The 21,929-nt window shown below is 34.9% G+C and overlaps 1 protein-coding gene and 2 long non-coding RNA genes across 4 annotated transcripts in view; 2 read left to right on the top strand and 1 right to left on the bottom strand.

Moving 5' to 3' along the window:
- Positions 1 to 6,040: 6,040 nt before the first annotated feature.
- Positions 6,041 to 21,227, bottom strand: LOC146730235 (uncharacterized). The gene is made up of 3 exons (XR_014927463.1): positions 21,141 to 21,227; positions 6,606 to 6,751; positions 6,041 to 6,322 (listed from the first exon to the last, which is right to left on the bottom strand). It is a non-coding gene; the product is annotated as an uncharacterized LOC146730235 (long non-coding RNA).
- LOC146730236 (uncharacterized) lies at positions 13,214 to 14,904 on the top strand. Its single transcript, XR_014927466.1, has 2 exons — positions 13,214 to 13,398; positions 14,741 to 14,904. It is a non-coding gene; the product is annotated as an uncharacterized LOC146730236 (long non-coding RNA).
- LOC102805938 (lysosomal alpha-mannosidase-like) overlaps positions 21,196 to 21,929 on the top strand; it is a 159,522-nt gene continuing 158,788 nt past the window's right edge. Inside the window, exon 1 of one of the 2 annotated variants that reach the window (XM_085493896.1) lies at positions 21,196 to 21,330. In XM_085493896.1, coding sequence (XP_085350022.1) covers positions 21,247 to 21,330 — 84 coding nt within the window. In that variant the 5' untranslated portion in view covers positions 21,196 to 21,246. The remainder of the gene's footprint in view (positions 21,331 to 21,929) is intronic. The other variant, XM_085493895.1, reaches the window with a different exon arrangement.

Genomic DNA, 21,929 nt, shown 5'->3' with positions numbered 1-21,929 from the left:
TGGTCTACGCAACAGTCAAAGTCATCATCTTTGTTCATATAAGTCCCATATATCGCGCATGCGTGGTACGACGACCACCGACCTATAATTATTACTAATATGCGGCTTCACCAAAGAATGGTTACATTTTAGAGAATTATCTTTAATAAGTGCACGACTCGATGATTTGAGATACTAGCAACTACACACTACATATATATGCTGACAAGAAGAATTTCATCAAAGTCATCATCGAAGTAATCAAACGTAGCGATTATATTTGTGACGACATACTTAAACAGTCACTTATATAGATGATAAATTGATCCATTTCATGCGATCATTTGTATAAAGCCTACTACGTTTAGATTTCTAAATTAGTCGTTTTAGCGTAAAAAAGCACAAATATATTATTTAGTAACAATATAAAAAACAACCTCAGTGGCGGCGGCACCGGGAGGTAGGGCTTTTATGGCTTTTCAAATGAACTTCGTTTTAATTTTAGGAAATGGAAAAACAATTAATGTATTTTCCGTCAATAGACGGATTGCAGAATGGGTCGAGTAGATAATACTGGCCACGGCGACTCAATCCAAAAGTAATAATGGAAATTGGTCTTATTATTGATCTCACAATTACTAGATAAAGAAGTAATACCACAGAAGGTTTATTTCGTGGTAGATATATTTAATACAAGTGACTGACAGCGCGATTAGCCAATCAGCGACGGCGTTTCATGTGATTATCTGCATTAATGAGGGACAAGCCGTTGTGATACTAACCATACTTCTGCGTTGCAAACTTTAAAACAGTCGGTTCGAGAGTTTCAGAGCGTTTTGAGAGGGTGGAGATATTTTTAACAGGAAAGTTGTGAAGCAGTTGTAGTCATAGATTCTGAGTGGCCAGATAGTAGAAATTAGAGAATGGTTTGTTGATGTATATACTACTATTTTCGTATAGCCTAAAATTCACGAGGATGAAGATTTTATTATTAGCTACTTTGAATATTTCCTACATATGATGAGTGGATTCTATCATTGGCAGATTTAGATGGGGCCGAGCCCCCCCCCCCATTCTTAACAACCAACAGGGCTTCGCGCCATCGGCGCTCGCGAACTTGGCCTTAGGCCAACTTATCGCATCCCTATTCCAGAATCCTAGATCCGCCCCTGTCTATTGTAAGAAGTGATCTCTTATTGCACGAGATTTTTTAATTTATAGTAGAGACATGCATAATTCAGTTGGTAGTAAATGATATGCCCAAAAATAAAAACTAGTGGTTTACTATGTGCAAATTTATGTTAAAGCGGGTGAGTCGTCACCTGCGCATGCGGCAGATGGACATAGCTTGATATTGTTTACAAACATGAGCCTTGGGACTTAATTACTGCGCATGCGCAGGTGAATACCCTCCCGCTTTAACAAAAGGAATTAGTACGGTTGTTATACGAAAGATGAAGCAACGTATTGGGAAAGTTGAACCACAATTTAATAATGTATTTAGGTAGTTAACTAATTAGAGGCTTCTTTTGTATTTAAATATGCAGGTGTATACTTCTAAGACTTTTCTACTTGTTCTGAACATGTTTTTGTGCCGCGTCAATAATATTAATTTAATGTATTTATTTCGCTAGTTAGATTTGCGCCATTATTTAACTGAATCAATATTTAAAGATGCGGCGAGGACAAAAACAGTGATTTTTAATGTTGTTTGATACTCCATACTGTAGACCAAATCGGATTATGATTTACCATAAACACATGTTATTCCATGCTATCGATAAAGAAACATTGCTCGAAGCGTCTAGCTATTTTTATTAGTTGCGTAGGGCAAATATTATCTGCTATATATCATATTTATCGGTCCTAGTAGCGTTTATTTATTTACTACTGAAAATTACATGTTCCTGTTCATAATGCATCTTTCATAACGATTGAAACAAATTAGATACTGCCATCAACAACAATAAATGTTGTCAGTTTCCATGTGTCAATTTTGTTATTATCATTTCACATTTTCTAGTTACAATTTCTCATAGGGCATCAACAGTTTAGATCACCACATAAGTATCATTGTTTTATTGTAAAAAAGTTACAAGTACATTGAAACTGAACTATTACTAAGTACTATTACTGGTGCGTCGTGCATATCCATGTGAACACTGAGAAGACATGTTTTTTGAAATGTTACATTGTTTAATTAGAATTATCCAAATCAAGGGTCTGTATAACTTAATACATTAAATTAGTTAAGTTAAATTAAGTTTAGTTTAGTTTGTGCACTTTTTCCATTCATTTGGGACATGTATAAATTCATGTCAGGAGCGCTAATTCTCGTAATACCTTCTGAATACGACTTTGAAATGAATGACAGATGGGATACAGAACAAATAGCAGTCCATTATGCAACTAGATTTAATGTAGTGTGTTTGTACCCCGCCCTCAACTTTAACACAATGCGTTAGTTGAAGTAGGTTGGGTATTATTACTATGTATTCACTTAAAGGGGAAACTTCCAAGCCCAGGGATTGCACCAAAGAATCATGGGACACTATTGTTTATGTTGTTTACAAAGTTAATTTATCTTTTGTTATCCATTATAATTTTAATCCAGAAAGTAAATTTGTTGTGAGATTAGGCTTAACTGGAGGTGCCCCTTTAAGAAAGTAAAAAGAATTTATCTTCTTTGTAAAAGTTTGCCATTAGTATTGTTACATGACAACAATTAATTGTCACGTGATCGGTAATTATATTCGATCATGTAAGCGTGCCCTCAACACTTGAATATGAATGATTTTAAACTGAGCAAATAAATTAGTGTTAAAGTGGTACTGTGGGACGGTGATTGAAAGAACGCACCTGCGTACTAGAATCCGGATTACCCCCCCCCCCCCCCCCCCCCCCCCCGTCGTGTCAATTCGCAGTCTGCTGCAGCAATGGCCGATGCTAACAATTCGTGTTTGAAACTCGAGCGTTATCCGTCGGGATGGCCATTGACAAAACATGGAACTACCGAAAACAAGCCATACATATCAAAACGAACCAAACTACCCCAAAATGAACCAAATAACTAGCCAAACGGATCACAAACTACCCAAACGAGTCGCAAACGAACCAAAACTGGCCACAAAATCATAATGGGTGAGCGATCAGCCATTGTAAAAGAATTCTTAGAACTGGCAGTTGGGGGCGCTGTTCTCATCCGCCAAGCGGTATCCCCAAACAACACAATGAAAAGATGTAAATAAATAAATAATATGAGTAAATAAATAATAAATAATTATAACACAAAAAACAAATAATGCATAATAATTTTAGATAATAAATAAATCATAAAAATAAACACTATACTAGAGGGTCGACAAGGGGTATTTTCGTAAGCTCAATTGTTTTTATTTTCGTAATAATGTAAATTAAATAATTAAAAAATGTAATCAGCTATTTTATTTGTCCATAATTTGTACAAAGATCTTTTTTTTTGTAAGCGTATAAAGCATTTACCGAATTAAATGTAGTACTAACTTTCTAACTTTTCACAATTTCTAATTTTGATTCCTAAACACAAATTATCAAAAATATTATAAATCATTTTATTTCCTGCAAAAACGTAATTAGGAATTTGCATTATCTGTAAAGTGTAAAAACCTATTTTTTACTGAAAATGGAACTTTCATTTCATTTCTTGTAAAAACGTAAAATGTCTTTTTTATCTCCTGTAACTCCTCCATACTAGATAAAAAGTAATTTGTTGGATCTTGATCTGTATATTAATAAAATTGCACAAAAAGAAACCCACAAAAGATAATACCTCAGATGGGAGTCTGCCACCTTTGTTTTCACACTGAAACACTTTTCAGCAAAAACAGTGTATTGTAAAGGGGTTAATTATTCACTGGGTTTTAATTTCGCTTATTTCGCTGACTGGAAAATGTGCTAAATTAAAACCCAGTGAATATGTAAAATTTGGCATAGAACACATTATCTAAATGATAAAACTATGAATTTAAAACACACTGAATATTCCTGAAATGGTAAATCAGTGAAATTTAAACCAGTGAAAATTAGTCATTTTACAGTGAGTGATTTAACCTGGTAACATATACTGGTAGTAATATTGTTCCCTAGATTTATGGGATAGTATATTTGGATATTTATGATTTTGTTGCCATTAACAACAAATAAAACCCCAAAAATGAATATACTTCAGAAAAAATAATATCATTCATATTTAAACTGCCTCCAATATTTTGTTTAAGGTAGAGATGCAGTTTACCTGACAGGTATTTTAATTAGTTAATTAGGAAACCAAGATGACCTCCCGTGTCCACAAAACTATATATTTTCAGAAAGCTTATTGTATGAATTTTAAAAAATTTTTAGTATTTTTTTTTTATGGACACTGTAGTTTGAAAAATGCACAAAAATGTGCTTTTTTGGTCAAAAGTGATTTTAAAGGGAACCTCGATCCAAACAACATAATGACCCCTAAAGAAAAAGCTCCACAGATGTAGGAGAATGCAATTTACACTTTTTTATATCAGTTTTCATTCTCTAGATATTCAACTTTTCATCGTTATTATGTAGTCAGCCATCTTGTTTCCTGTCAAAATTGGTTTATGGGTACATCTGTTTACTATGAAGAAATCGCCGTCTTGAAAACTGTCTACCAGTTGTCAATTTTGCTGGGCAACAGCTCAAATTTCACTACTTCAAGTTTATGCATAAATTAACACTCAGGGTAGTTGTCTGTACTATTGTTGTAACACTGTTCAACCAAAAACAATGTCCCGGCGGCGTTTTGAAGATAAACACAATGTCAATCATTTGTGAAAATTTCAAAACAAAAGGTCAAAGCGTCTAGGAGCCATTTTTTTTTTAAAGTTCTGGGATGTGCACTAAAAAGAAGCTGAGATAATTGCTAATTTGCATAACAATTCACTCAGTAAGAAGTTTGCCAATGCTCATAATTAAAATGGCTGTAACAGTTCCAAATTTAAATGTATTATCGTTTTGTTAAAAGTTAAATATAGTGCATAATATGGAGATCCTGTCATTTCTTTTTTTCACCATGTTTCTTTTTTATTATTTATGTACAGCCTTGCTAAATCTTGCTAAGCATTCAAATAGGAGAATGTTTGCACCTGTTATCTATATTTTAAAATTGCTTTTTGAGTATGTTCCACGATTCACAATTCTACAAAATTTTAACAGTCTATAGCCAAGACTGTTTGGACAATAAAAAACAAAGAAAACAAAATCACTCCCAAGTGCCCACAAACATGCATCTCTACCTTAATGTGACATTCACAATACTGTAAAAAGATTAATTATTCACTGGGTTTTAATTTTGCTTATTTTGGTGATTGGCAAATGTGCTAAATTAAAACCCAGTGAATATGTAAAATTTAGCATAGAACACATAATCTAAATGATAAAACAGTGAATTAAAACCCCATTGAAGATGACTGAAATGGTAATTCAGCGAAATTTAAACCCAGTGAAAATTAGTCATTTTACAGTACATTGCAGGAACACTCCACATCCCATGTCATTTAAAGGATCTTGCTGGCACTCGCCACCTCCAGCAAAGTTTATTGTACCTTGCTAGCACTGCCCACCTACAAAGATATTTTGGTACCCTGCTGGCATTTGCCACCTCCAGCAAAGTTTATTGTACCTTTCTAGCACTGCCCACCTACAGAGATATTTTGGTACCCTGCTGGCATTTGCCACCTCCAGCAAAGTTTATTGTACATAGCTAGCACTGCCCACCAACAGAGATATTTTGGTACCCTGCTGGCATTTGCCACCTCCAGCTAAGTTTATTGTACCTTGCTGGCACTGCCCACCTACAAAGATATTTTGGTACCCTGCTGGCATTTGCCACCTCCAGCAAAGTTTATTGTACCTTGCTGGCACTGTTCACCTTCAGCAACATTTACAAACTTTGCTGGCACCGACAACTTTCAAAAGATGTTTAAAATCATTTTATTGGGGATTGTCTTATTATATATACCGGGGGGGGGGGGTACTGCTAAAGAAGTCAAATGCTGTACAAGTATTTCACTGAACACTATATTCTATTGCACACAAAAAACAATGGCTCTGCTCAAAATAAATGAGTTATCTCCGTCACAGTGCACAAGTTTCTGGATTCATCATTGTATTCAGTTCCACATGTTTTAATTTTAACTTTAATCTGTCATACATCAGAAAGTTTTCTAGTCCAATTTAAGTCCAATTACAAGTCTTTAGAAGCCTTTCCATCATTAGCAGGATTATTCTGCTAATCATCACCTTTTCCTGTGACATCATGGAGTGAGTGTTTTTCATCTGCAAAAAACTGTCAAAGAATATATTCACATGGTGTTAGAATAATGACTATTGAGTTTTAATTGTTGTGACTGATCTGCATAATACACTCCTTCAGATTCCATAAATAAAGGGTTGAAATTAACCATCCTTAAAATTACATGTGAGTCGGTAATAGTCAGGTAAAACTTGATAGAGAGCACAAGCTCCAACAACATGGTTTGACAAATGCAGCATAAATTGGTGTACATAACAGAACCTAATGATGTCACATGATCAGACTTGGAAATATGAAATATATTCAACATTCTCACCTTTTTTATTTTAATCCCAAACTGTTTGCAAATGCAGATGATGTTCTGAAAAATATAGTTAACAACACTGTAATACAACAATCACAGCCGAAAGCATCGAATCTGCGTTTGTAATTAGCTCCATAATCTGATTACTGCACTGGTTACTAAAAAGATATAAAACCATTATTCTGGTTGAATGCTATATCATCAAAAAAGGCATTGTATGTTCTGTATTTAAAAAGTCGTTGAACATTGACAGTTATGCCACATCAAAGCATCACAAATATTACGAGGGTCATGTCACAGAAAAGTTTCACTGGAATCAACAAAACGATAACGGACAAAAATGTTAATGTTTACTACTAGAGTTTACGAAAAATAGAGATTCCAGATTTCTCAAATTTAGACAATTATCAATCATATACAAAATCTTGAGAAAAAAATATTTCACATCGTGTGAAAAAAAACTTACAGCAAGTTCATCAAAAAAAATGAATGAAGAAAAAACAAACATTGTGCAGTTTTTTTTTTCATCCCCCCACACAAACGAAAGGCTCGGCAATTAGGTGTCGTACAAGAGTGTTGGTTCGAGTCATGCACGCAGTGCAAGCTTACTTTGATTTAACATATTTACCATGCCATTTATTCAATGTTATTTACAGAGTTTTTAATGGTTCACCCGTTAAGTTTTCATGAAACTTTTTGTTATTTGTTTTAATGAACCACAAAAACTTTTCTTAATTCAAAGCACTTCCGATTCACAGTTCCGCCATTCATTGGATATATTTGACGTCACCTGATAGGTCATTCAAAACTCTGCATAATGTCATCACGTAAAACGCTATATTTTTTTCCCACTCCTCTATTGCATTACTGCTCGAGTAACAGCAGATAGATTCAAATATGCAAATTGTATGCAAATGAGAATTGCCTTTCTTGCTGGTAGCACCTAAATATGGATTGAATGAAAAAAAAAATCAACAGGTGGCTTGGGACGGGGCCAGGGGGAAACGATTGACAGCTCTGACCTTTGACCTTTTAGAAGAAATGTAACCTGATATCTTCGTCATAGAAGCAATGCACTGTCCACATACATACATATGTAGTTTAATGCTAACTAACATATCTGTATTTGTCTTGTATTTGGATATTGGTGAAAAATACATAAAATGAATATTTGCATACATAATGAGCTCATTAACTGTGCTAGTATAGCAGCAGGACTAGACATGTTTGTGTTGGTAAAAAAAGTCATGTCACATGACCTTACACTGCTGTATCCAATAGTACTAATAGTCAATCCAATCCAAATATTGTTTTTTTGTTGATTGCTGATTTATTGTAATTACGTAATTAAAAATACAATATTAATTGTAATTCTATACACACCAAAAGAGAGCACTTTTTTAGACAGTCTAAAACCTAGACGCAAGGAAATTATGTATTTTTTAATTCTGTAAAGAGTGAAAAAATCTCAATATTTTTACCCCTTTAAACAGGGGAGGGACTACAATTTTCATGTATATGACAAAAATAAATCATATTATCTGCAATGTAACAGTGAATTCTAGAAAAGTGAACATTTCAAAATCTCCTAAAATAACACATTTAGAAATGATATGTGTTTAATAGTTAAAAGACATAAACTTTGTTTCATCACTCTTGGCATATTGGTACCAAACAAGACATTCAAGTATATAAACACATCATGACCTTTTAGATCTTTCCTGTAAATAAATGTAATTCATATAGCTGCATATTGAACTACATTTGTATTCATACTTTAAAAATTTACTATTTTTATGTAACAAATAAATTTAATTTTCTCAACACAAAATAAAACTATCACTATATTGTAATAGGGACTTATGGAAATTACATCTGTTTTTTGTTGGGGGGGGGGGCAGTGAACACACAAATCTTTTTTCTATTTGTTAAATAGCAACAGAGTTATTTTTCAAGGAGCTGAATACTTTTGCATTCTGTAAATCATTATAGATTTCCATACAAAGAAAAAATGGGGTTATTTTGAACTTTATCTGGACTTGACACTAATCAAAAATAAATCATGAAATAGAGTAACTGATTGTTATTTTTGATTTTTTTTACTGAAAAACTGTAATTTGCAAACTCTTTTATTAGAAGTGCATCTCCAATCAAATAGAAGTGCATAGAAAACCTGAATTGCATTGATAAAAAGTCATTAAAACTTATTAAATTATTACCAATTCGTCATAGAAACAAACACCTCTAATTTTTCTAAGCACTTTACCACTTTACTTTTAGACATAGACAAACTACGTAACGATAATGCTGTTTGTAAACCAACAAGCTTTGTAGATTGAATAAACATCTAGGGGAATTACATTTTCGTTTATTCAAACTGTGATTGACAGGAATTTTGCATACATTAGCCACCATTTTAAACTCGTGATTTTCACTGGTCGCGGCACGTTTCGACCGAAAATAACAACATTTATACACCAAAAGCCCAACCCGACGTGTGTAATCGCTAGCGTACATATTCATGCCCCCGTGGATATGTATTTGGAACCACAGCTTGATCTCCAAACATCGTAAATGGCACATTTCACGGAGCTCCCGCCACGATGTTAGCGGCTTGGTTCGGATTAGCATACTAATACGGTGGCCATCTTGACCCTTATTTATAGATTCGTTTCCCTTTAAATTATTACCAATTCGTCATAGAAACAAACACCTCTAATTTTTCTAAGCACTTTACTCTTACAGGTGATTGTTGTAGACTGATAATTTTTGGAGTTTGGTTCACATATGTAGCTATTATTCAATTTGTAATTCAAATGTTGTGAAAAGATAAATTGATATGACATCAAAAGATATCTTCAATGTTTGGTATACTGTGGAATACTTTATTTTCGCTGAAAACAAGAATCAAACCATAAGAAATGGTACAATACAGATTGTAAAAAAATTAAAATTTCTCTTGTGTCAGCCATTAAACAGATGAATAAATTTCCTAAAGATCCTTATATCAGAAAACAATACCATGATACAAAAAGACATTATAAAAACTTATTGATTGAAACGGAAAAACAATTTAAAAAGAAACTCTACACTTCTTTGACTAATTTTGAGAATGATAATCCCAAAGGTTTCTGGGAAGTTGTTCAAAACCTAAAAACTAACACTTCAAGTAAAAGAGTGCAGTCTGATTAACTTGACCATGAATCATGGTTCAAATATTTTAAACATTTACATGGAAACTCTGATTTGCCTAATACCTCTCCTACCCCTACTCCAACCCCAACTCAATGTAACAATATTATCAATACTCCAATATCTCTAAATGAAATAACTAATAGGGTTAAAAAAATTAAAATTAAACAAAGCAAGCGCATCTGATCTCATTTCAAATGAAATGATAAAATTTTCTCAGAACACCATTATTCCCTCCTTACAAACACTTTTTAATCTGGTCTTTAAGTTTGAAACTTTTCCCTCCGTTTGGACCTCTAGTACAATTACGCCTATATTTATATCTGGTGATCCTAATAACCCATCAAATTATCTCTGTGGAGAGTTGTCTTGGTAAACTTTTCTGTCAAATTATTGCAGACAGAATATCTAACTACAGCTATGGTTATGATATTATTCATGAAAATCAAATTGGATTTAAACCTGGATCTCGGACAGCAGATCACATCTTTAGTTTGACTTCCCTCATTCACAAATACACTAAGAGTAAAGGTGGTAAGTCAAAGTGCATATTTACTTGTTTTTTTTTATTTCAAAAAAGCTTTTGCTTCTGTTACCTATCTATTGCATGAATATGGAATGACTGGTAACATTCTACACTTCATCACTAGTTTTTATAATAAGTGTACTGCATCTGTTAAACTTTCTTCTGGTATTTCGAATGCAAGAAAGGGGTACGCCAAAGAAGCCCTATGAGCCCAATTTTGTTTAATTTATATGTTAATGATATACTTGGAACCATTGAAAATAATGCTAAATCTTTGTCAGTACATGTTAGCTCATTAATGTATGCGGATGATCTTGTCATTCTAGCATTGAATGAAAATTCACTACAGCAGCAACTTAATGTACTGGCAGAAATCGCTTTTAAAAATAAATTGGAAATAAATATATCTAAAACCAAAATTTTAATTTGTTCGCAAACTTCACTTGGGGGGCTTTTGTAACATGAACAATATTGACAAAACTAAGTATGAAATTTTGCACTTGAAATTCTATAAAAATACTTTAGGAGTTAAAATTAGGTCATCTAATATTGCTGTGAGAATGGAACTCGGTCATTTAAAATTTACTTGAATGTCTTTAAATATTGGTTTTGTTTACTCTCCTATGCTCAAGACTCTCTTCTTTACAAAATTTATAAAAACTTGGCACACAATATTAAACTTTTGTTACATAAACTAGGACTCAAAAATTTCTGGTCTAAAATTCCAACTGATATTACTAATGGCATTTTCAATGGGAATAACTATCTGAACATAATTAAATATAGACTGAAAGACCAGTACTTGCAGCTCAGCAGTTCCCATTTAAAAAACAAGAGCAAACTAAAGATTTATAGAAATATTTGTAGTTACAACTGTAACATAAAAAATGTAGCATAATCCGTCTATCCCCCCTATATGTTTTGGTACATGTCAATTTTGTACAAACCATAGGGTGGAATCTGAATACCATTTCGTCACTGAGTGTACCAAACTCAACCCGACAAGGGATAAATTCTTCAACACAATTGTCTCCTTTTATTCCACATTTAGTATGTTGAACAGCACCCACATTCTACTCTATCATGGAACCTCCATCTGATATTGCTCACCTGGTTGGGTCATACCTTTATCAATCTTAGAGAACACTTTGTTGCCGTGTAATTTTCTGTATGTTTTTTTGTTTTACCCATACCTCCAGAAATGGAAGGTTGTGGTCAATAAAGACTTATATTGGAATAGTAAATCAGGTAGGGAGGATCAAGTTGCATTTTCATCCTCGTCCAAATATTGTTGTTGTATACAGCACTATCCAAAGCTATTACATCCAAAGTTGACATTGATTTTGGATCCAATTTTAGATGAACTGCTTGCGATCAATCCTAATTTTTCATTTATACCGGTATGAGCACAACTAACAAATGTGCATAGTTTAGACCAGGGGGGAAACGGCACGAGGGAGCGCTGTCTGATCTGGATGGAGCGTTTTGAAGTCAGTCGTACGCAGGCCATTGTCAAAGCAACAATGCTCTTTTTTAGAATAGATGAAATCATTTTAGCGATTTCTTTACAAAATATTATACTCACCAAAACTTAGAAACATTACATAGAAATGTACAGACCCTACAATTGTGTCTATTGAAAAACAATTCAATGGACAATCGGTTTGATGCCAGTCGTTGCTTTCTGGAGTGAGTTCTACATGAGATTTTATTTTGTTCAAAATTGTTCTATTCAAACTGCACATGCACACACAGTGATTTCTCAAAATGCATACTACCGGGTAACTAGGTAACTTATCATAGGTAAAGATTATTGAAAACGTTCCTCTTCATTATCCATGAATTTCGTAACTACGATCGCATTAAAGGGCAGTAGTCATTGCACCACGCATGCACGTGATATATGGGTCTCATCAGAGGTACATTACTTGGGGTTTGCAACACGCATAGTACTGTATGGTGACATCATGCCAAGATACCATTCAAGTCTCATCTCGTAGATAGCAAGACTGATGCTACGTCCTTCTGACATGACATAGGCGGTTTGTAATAAAACAATAAAACATGTATTACCACATTCATTCAAAATGTAATACATCGAAAATGTACAGAAAATATAGTTATCGTAATCCGTCATATCGTGAGCAACTATTTTGATCCACCTGGACATCCCAGTATTCTTGTAGTTACCTCAGGCATGCGCATTCACATTTTTCTGAGTTGAAACGTATATGCGAGAGCGAGATTGAAACAGGATCTTGGTATCATTTCACCGTAGTTGCAAACCCCAAGTAATGTGGCGACTGGCGACTTTGACTGTTGTGCAAATTAACGAGTACAAACTGTGACATCATAGGTGATTGGAAGGTATTGCAGAAGTCACCGGCGGTAATTAGTGCAAGTTGCCCAGGTCAAACCTCTTGTGATTTACATTAGAACACCGCATTGGATTGTGGGAAAATCAATATTTATCAACACAAATGTCCCACATGCGCAGCGCACGGCAAATGTGATATCCCAGAGTTCAATGCGTTTTGTACCATCCAATATATACTTTATCTCCGCACGAGGGCGCAATTTCAAATTGAAAGAAAAACTAGCATACACGCGTTGTGTCGTCACCGGAAGCGCTGTCCCAGCACAAACCTGTGTCATATGACGCCTTACTAGCCGATTTTGGCTAAAATTCCGCTCCGCCGCCACTTTACAACAGTATCCATACGCGGAACTTTACACGTATTTAATTACCGTTTTAATCACATATTTTAATGAAATTTGGTTTAATCATTCAAATGTTACTATTTTTCGTAAGCAAATATTTAGGACAGCAGTAATTTAAACAAAATAAAGTTATTAAATTTTGTATTTAAATGTTCAAATTTCCCGCATAATTCATAGAAACAACAATGGCCGTCATCGTTGGGGATAACGAACTGAGCGACCTTATAAAACAAGTTACAACATTTGTAGGTTTCAAGAAAACCTTGAAACAAGAGCAAATTCTATGCTGGAAATGCGTTTTGCAAAACCAAGATGTTATGGCAATTTTACCGACTGGTTTTGGCAAAAGTCTAATTTATCAACTAGGTATGTATTGTAACATTTACGGTACAGACCACTAGGCAGAGACAGGCAGCTGTCATTACAGCTTCCTGGCTGAGAGTACTGCTACTGCATGCTATAGGACTAGCTTTAGTCAGAGGCGACGGCACGAAAATTTGCATGTAGGGGCGAGACCTGCTCATCACCCCTCGCGCTGAAGGCGTGAGCTTACTAGGTGGATCTAGAAGCATACTGTATTGTAAAATCTAGACCCTCTGAAATGCTATTACCTGCATTTTGAGGGGCAAATTTTGCTGACACCATGGAGCTGACACCACCTTTCTAGCTCCATGCTGACACTAAGTGTCTCAGCTTGATTTTCGATGGGTCGACGCGCCTCCAACATTTTTTCATATTTCCTTTTTTAGTTCTAAATTATTTTTTATTAATGTTTGTATTCTATTTGTTCATTTTGTGATAAGTGTACTTTTATATTTTTAGTGAAAAAAAAATATTTCAAACTGTTTAACAGACTGCTTGTTTAATTTATAAATTCTCTCCAACATAAATTTTGTGATAGAATATAATCGATATCTGAACAAAATTTAACTGTATCATTCAAATTTAAGCCCAAAAATTAACTGTGGGTTCTGTACCGGGACATAGTCGCTCGGTCCCATAGACGTCCATGCATTGAGACGAATAGATCGTCAGGCCCCTGTGTTTACACCGATATGTAGATCGACCATATACACGTTATGTCCCTCATAGGAGTAGTGAATAAAGTGTCATAATGTATTTTGTCATTAATTTGCATACCATATATACACTATTGAGATACTATGGGTATAGGGATATAAAATGAACATTTTCCATGTATCTGTTTTTGATACCAATGCATTTCATTCGTTTCTCTCAATATTATTTTCTGACATATTATTCATAATAAGTTATGTAATATTAAAGTGAGAATATACTAAATATAGTTAATAACAAATGATTTTCAAAAAAAATGTGCCAAGCCCCCTCCACTTGCCCCATTTCTCCAGTAAACGTGACACACATTGATGTGTTTGAAGTTGAAGAATTAATACCTAGAAAATAGTGTCATTACAAATTTGACAATTTAGGCTGACTTTCGAATAGTTTTACCAAGTGTAAATAATAATTTATTATTATGACAGATTTTTTATATTAAATATTGAGATTAGTTTAGTAACAAATGATTTTCAAAGAAAATGTGCCAGGCCCCCTCCACATCCCCCATTTTTTACAGTCAAAGACTTCATAGAAAATAGTTTTACCAAGTGTAAATAATAATTTATTATTATGAAAGATTTTTATATTAAATATTGAGATTAGTAATGCATCTTGTGTTTTGTTTCAGATCTTTTGTGCTGAACTTACCATGGACAGTTTGCATGTGAGGAGTGATACCTGGCTTGATTTTATATACAACATGGAGATGTGATGCACATAGTGTGCATTTGTATTCCTTGTGTGTGCCAAATAAAATTTCAAAATGTGATTCAGCAGAATCCAACAAATTCACTTCAGTGTGTTCAGTGTATTTAATTTCAAATGCTAGTGAAGCTGCTTCAAGTTTCTTATCAAGTTTGTTAAGATCATCCTTTTTAGTAACTTTGCTGAATGATTTGCTTGGTATCAAATTGATCGACCAGTTTTGTTTCATATTGCTTCACATCATGTTTTTGATCTTCAGATAACTTTGCAAACTTTTGTATAAATTCCAGTTGTTGGTCGATCTTTTGAGCCTCGTTGAAGAGCTTGTCAATTAGTTTACCCACGTTTCTCAATTTAGCATGAAGGTGATCCATAGTGTATTCATTTATGGGGTCATACTTTATAAGAGGATGATTACTCTGACCATTAGTTTTTTCTTCTGCCCATGAATTCATATCCGCAAGAGTGATAGACATATCCCATTCATGATTTGGATTGTGACATTTATGAACTGTAGCCAAACATAAATTGCAGAAAAAACTGGTATTCTTTCTCTGCAAGACCAAACTTTTATACTTTTCATCTCGTTCCAGTTTTCTACAGTATTTCATCCCCTTTATACCATGTTGGGCAAATTTTTCAGTGCATGCCAGAACAGGAAGAATATCAACTTCTATCAGTGCATCACTATCTGGGGCATTTATAATGGCAAATGGAATGCGGCTTGCATCAGAAGACTGGATTTGGATTTCTCCATACTTCATTACCATTATATTTTATCAGACGTATAGCACCACTGATGGCAAATACTTTGAAATTTTGGGACACTCCCTTGAAATCTTGGAAAGTGTGGCCACCCTCACCTACAACTATTTCTAACTTCTGTCTCTCATTTTCATCATCAAGGTCATAATCCAATTTCTTTTCAGTCAATATGTTGAGGACACTTCTCCAAACCAGGCCTTCAATATCATGAACAAACCAGCCCTTTTTATTTTGAGAGGCAGTTTCTGACACCATAGTGTGGAATCGTTTCAAATTATCTCACAAAGTGGTTAATTTGAGAATTCTTGAAACATTTTCTTGTGTTCTCAGAGATTTCTCTAAACCATCATTGTCATTTGTAGTCTGATCTAATTTCTGGGAAGATGGTTCTGCTAATAAAGCCAATTTAACAGAAGGAGGCAGAATATCTGATGTAATGGCTTCCTTGAAAAATGATACAGATAATACTGATTTGGCAAATGTTTTATCTTTATTTAATCGTAATTGCCAAAGGGCACTCTCATCAAATCCAGACAACTTTTCACCTACTGCCTGGTGCTGATTTAAGATTTTACTGATGTAGGCTCGACTCCCAGTGGCTTTCTTAGAAATTGCTGATCTTTTCGTGCTAAATAGAACTGCAAGAGAGACTTCCAAATATTTCTTTGAATCATCCCATTCGTGACCCTTTAAATTTTCCAGCAAATTTCTCACCACTTGTCTTACTTGAGATGGCCCTTTTTGAATGATCAAATCGGAAAGTTACCTATTTCATTAGCAACGAGCGATCTCGCCTTCATCAGCTTAAATCTGTGAAAAGCACGGCTGGCAATAGAGCTTGCCGTCATTCCCATAACGAACAAATCATTCGACGCGATAGCATAAAATCGCCAACAAACCATTCGAAGTGAGCACATCGTTTTAACTTTCTCGAACTGTGAACTATAGTCATCACTGTCATTAAAAAAGCAACAAAACCCGAATATTCGAGTCAAAATCTCGGAAGAAAGATCAGAAAGCGAACGACCTTGTGTGCCGACGGACAACATCGGCGATCGAGTGAGCAGTTGAAGCCAATTTCCCACGTAATTTTGCGGCTAAAGTTGCCTGCTTGACTCTTTTGGATACTCTTAGCATGATTGTGTAGGAATACGTCCAGAAAATGTGATATTGGTACAATAAATCGCACGATAAGCGCATGGAAGGCTAACCCGGAAACAACTCAAGCGCTAAAAACGGTTTTTGCGCAGAACGATGCCAGAATTTCAGTTCTGCGCATAGCAATATGCGTTGGTACAGAACGTGTTGAATTTTGGGTAAAACCTCGTACCGTGGGTCACGAACTGTGTTGCAAAATGGCCGTGTGGTTGAAACTGGGTCATGGCGTGACGCGTGAGGAAGACATCATTAAACACTCAAAATCACAATAAAACGGGGAAGTGGTTGCATATTACGGCGTAGCTAACATGGGAAATAAAAAAACGCCCAATACAAACGACATGGGTTCGAATCACACTAGATACACACTCACCAGAACCTAAGCAATCAGAAACCAGCAATCGTTTTGGCTTTTCCGTTCAACTCATCGGAACACTGGAGTAGTTAGAAAAATGAACACCACTTAACAAGCGTGCCATCAAAATAAAACAAAATTAGCTTGAAAAGACAGTGGGTTCGAGTCCCGCTCAGAGCTACCGTAAACAAGTAAACAAAGAACGTCGCAAAAAAATAATAAACCTCACAAAACTTCACCATACAAAACTGAATGAATAAATAATAAAATAACTAACGTCTTAAACTGGACGACGCGCAATTTGTTGAACAGTTTCCAGATTGTGACAAGAGATAAACAAGACCCAAGTCAAGGTAAGTTTTGTTAAAGTGTCGATGGCGTTCCCTATATTACGAAAACAATTCAGGCAACAGACGAATATCTTCTGTGGTGTTGTTGAATTTATACCGTGTCTGCGGAATTGTTGATTGAGGGTTCGAAGCCAGCAGTTAACATTTTGTTAGAAAGTTTCACAATTAAATCAAATATCCAATGATACCAGTATATTTATTTCATTATTTTAACAACTTGCAATGGTGGAAGTTGGTCAAACACGAGTTCTTACACCTAAATAAGTATCAAATATTTGTCGACACATTTATTCTCTCAACCTTGTAGAGGTGGAAATTAATTAAACAACAGGTATTTACTCACAAATATAATGGTCAATATTTGTCCATACATTCATTCTGTCAATTTAAGAACTTGTAATTGTTGGAATTAATCAAATGAGAGTTGTCTACACCAAAATAAGTTTCAAATACTTGTCCATACATTTATTCTCTCAATTTAACAACTTGTAATGGTGTAAAATTATTAAATGAGAGTTGTCTACACCAAAATAAGTCTAAAATATTTGTCCATACATTTATTCTCTCACGTTAACAACTTGTAATGGTGTAAAATAATTAAACGAGAGTTGTCTACACCAAAATAAGTCTAAAATTTTTGTCCGCACATTTATCCTCTCAATTTAACAACTTGTAATGGTGTAAAATAATTAAACGAGAGCTGTCTACACCAAAATAAGTCTAAAATATTTGTCCATACATTTATTCTCTCAATTTAACAACTTGTAATGGTGTAAAATAATTAAACGAGAGTTGTCTACACCAAAATAAGTCTAAAATATTTGTCCGCACATTTATTCTCTCAATTTAACAACTTGTAATGGTGTAAAATAATTAAACGAGAGCTGTCTACACCAAAATAAGTCTAAAATATTTGTCCGCACATTTATTCTCTCAATTTAACAACTTGTAATTGTGGGAATTAATCAAACGAGAGCTGTCTACACCAAAATAAGTCTAAAATATTTGTCCACACATTTATTCTCTCAATTTAACAACTTGTAATGGTGTAAAATAATTAAACGAGAGCTGTCTACACCAAAATAAGTCTAAAATATTTGTCCGCACATTTATTCTCTCAATTTAACAACTTGTAATTGTGGGAATTAATCAAACGAGAGCTGTCTACACCAAAATAAGTCTAAAATATTTGTCCGCACACTTATTCTCTCAATTTAACAACTTGTAATGGTGTAAAATAATTAAACGAGAGCTGTCTACACCAAAATAAGTCTAAAATATTTGTCCATACATTTATTCTCTCAATTTAACAACTTGGAATGGTGTAAAATAATTAAACGAGAGCTGTCTACACCAAAATAATTCTAAAATATTTGTCCGCACATTTATTTTCTCAATTTAACAACATGTAATTGTGGGAATTAATCAAACGAGAGATGTCTACACAAAAATAAGTCTAAAATATTTGTCCGCACATTTATTCTTTCAATTTAACAACCTGTAATTGTGGGAATTAATCAAACGTGAGTTGTTTACATCAAACTAAGTATTAAATATTTGTTGAGACATTTATTCTCTCAATTTAACAACTTGTAATGGTGTAAAATAATTAAACGAGAGTTGTCTACACCAAAATTAATCTCAAATATTTGTCCACACATTTATTGTCACAATTTAACCACTTGTTAATAGTGGAAATTACTTAAATGCGACTTGTTTAATCAGTTGACATCAATGCAACTTACCCGCAGACAGTGCACAACAGAGTATCATTATTGAGCAATTATAAACAGGAACGTGTCTTGGCATTAGGGTTAGGGTCGGGTCAGGTATGGGCAACGCAAATGGCAAACACCCAATTGGCAAGATGTACACTAACGGGTTATGGCATGCATATAGTTTACACAAGTAAAAACACAAAATTGGCAATTTTTTGGACAATTGTAACTCAATAATAGAAATTTGTTGTATTTCTATATATATACACACTATATAGTCTTATCAAATGCAAACACATCTAGTCAATCCATTGTAGTCTTGTGGGTCAGTTCTCTGCATAGTGATCAGGAGGACCTGGGTTCAATTCCCTTGCCTGCCCATCTTTTTCTCGCAAACACCATTTGGCAATAAAGCTAAATATGACAACAAATTATTTAATTTGCATGACTACCCACATAGCTCAGTTGATTTGTACTATGTCAGCAATGTGAGCGATCGCTGGTTCGAATCCAGTATGTTTAGTTAGATTTTTGAATGATAGTGAAGACCACAGGGAGCCCAGGAACTATAATCAACTGTAGTACGCAGTCTCTATGAGCGCCAGGGGGGGGGTATCGGCTGGTATCGAGTGTAAGAAATAGACAAGGGATGAAGGCTCCAGCCAGCTCACATTTTTTAAACTCGAAAAAACAGACGAAAAGAATGAAAAATAAAATCTAAAAAAAATACCAGGTTGAAGAATATTAGTTGCTCCTTCAAATTTCGCCAAAGCCTCACCTACATTTTACCGATATCTGCAGAATAAATCAAGAAAACTACACAAATTGACTCCATTTAGGAATTCCTAACGGTTTGCCCGAACGCACGGCAAAGTTTGGAGGCGTGGCCTGTAAGCATTTGGCAACAACCAATCACAAAACTGGTTACGAACCACATCGAGGTCACGACTCGGTTAGCCTTGCTCAACTGGTTCGTAACCAGTCTTGTGATTGGTTGTTGACAAATGCTGAACAGGCCACGCCTCTCCAACGGTGTCGTGCGTTCGGACTAACCGTTAGGAATTCCTAAATGGAGTCAATTTGTGTAGTTTTCTTGATTTATTCTGCAGATATCGGTAAAATATAGGTAAGGCTTTGGCGAAATTCGAAGGAGCAACTAATTAATATTCTTCAACCTGGTATTTTTTTTAGATTTTATTTTTTATTTTTTATTTTTTTCGTCTGTTTTTTCGAGTTTAAAAAATGTGAGCTGGCTGGAGCCTTCATCCCTTGTCTATTTCTTACACTAGATACCAGCCGATACCACCGCCCCACCCCCACCCCCCACTCATAGAGACTGCGTACTACAGTTGATAGTTGATTATGGTTCCTGGGCTCCCTGTGGTGAAGACAATGCTCCTATGAATAGAACTTAAATCCTAACTCCTGTGTGAAGACACTCGTGGTACAGAGGACAAGACAGTGCGCTGGGAACTCAAAGATCGCAAGTTCGAATCACGGATTGGACACTCCTACAAAAGACATGAAAGACGTTAAAAACATAAACAGCGGATTCAAAAACTCAAGTCAGGAAAACAGAACACAAGAATACTACCCCACATGGAAGCCAGTCGAACACAGTCGAAGAACAAACACAGTTGACAGCTGTAGGTCACGTGCAACAACAGACACAAGGAGCATGGCTGCTCTCCAAATGGGTCCCTTCTTTTGTATTGACCCCCTAAGGATTGCTAATCCCCCTTTCTAACTCTTCCCCCCAAAATAATATATCGCCCCTTTTAAAATGTATTGACCCACAAATTAATGAATATTCATGAGCACAGAAACTGCTACGTCATGAATAAATTAGCATAATTAAAAAAAAATTGCATAAAGTGTAGGTACTCCTTCTGGAGCTCTGCCACACTTTGAGGCGATATACCATGCCTTAATAGAACATTCTAAACGCTAGAGTCAAAATAACGAAGCAAAACTTACCGCATCGATGACGCATCTTCCCTAGAAATATCCATCGAAATATCTGCTTTTTCAGGTCACTCTAGGTCACGGAAGCAAAACGCCCCCAGTGTCAGCTGCAGTTACTATGGCGAGTTTTCCGGGTTGTCTCTTAATATCGTATATCTTTATTATTTCTGTCACTTCTACTCTCGCTACGTGTGGTTACGAAGTAAGTTTCACTTTATTTCGCATGTGGTATCTCGAATTCTCAGTACATCGAATACAGCGCGTCTGTTCGATTTGGCACGTAAGCACGTGATTCAACGACACGTTTTGTGTTCTACATAGCTGTGGGTCTATATCTCTTCTTGTGTCAGTCTTTAGTCTTTGTAATGGTATTTTAGTTATTTCTGATATATTTGTTGTCATTAAATTTGTTATTTTCAGATATCAGGATTGTTATCGATTGATGGTTCCTCCCATCATGGTCGTATACATAGATTTACATACCTCCATGCACCCATGACTTGCATAATGCCACAAATGTGCTACCCCGTCCTTGTACTGATTAAGCCTGTGTCGAGCTGTTGCCATCGAATTCGACGGTCGATCAGTAAAACAATATAACAACTGTATATTCAATGTATATCCAAGTTGGAATATTTGTAAAAATATCAAAAATGGGATAACAAGATATTAAAATTATTAACTAAATTAAGTGAAATACACGGTACTAGAGTAAACTGTACCAGAAAATGGTTTTCATCTCTAATTTAGCCTGGTTTGGGACACATTTATTTAGAAACAAATGTCATACTGTAGTGCTAT

This window comes from Saccoglossus kowalevskii, chromosome 19 (assembly GCF_978046115.1).
Source record: "Saccoglossus kowalevskii chromosome 19, keSacKowa6.1, whole genome shotgun sequence".
NCBI lineage: Eukaryota > Metazoa > Hemichordata > Enteropneusta > Harrimaniidae > Saccoglossus > Saccoglossus kowalevskii.
The sequence above is the reverse complement of the archived record's forward strand: the minus strand, read 5'-3'. Positions and strand labels throughout refer to the sequence as shown.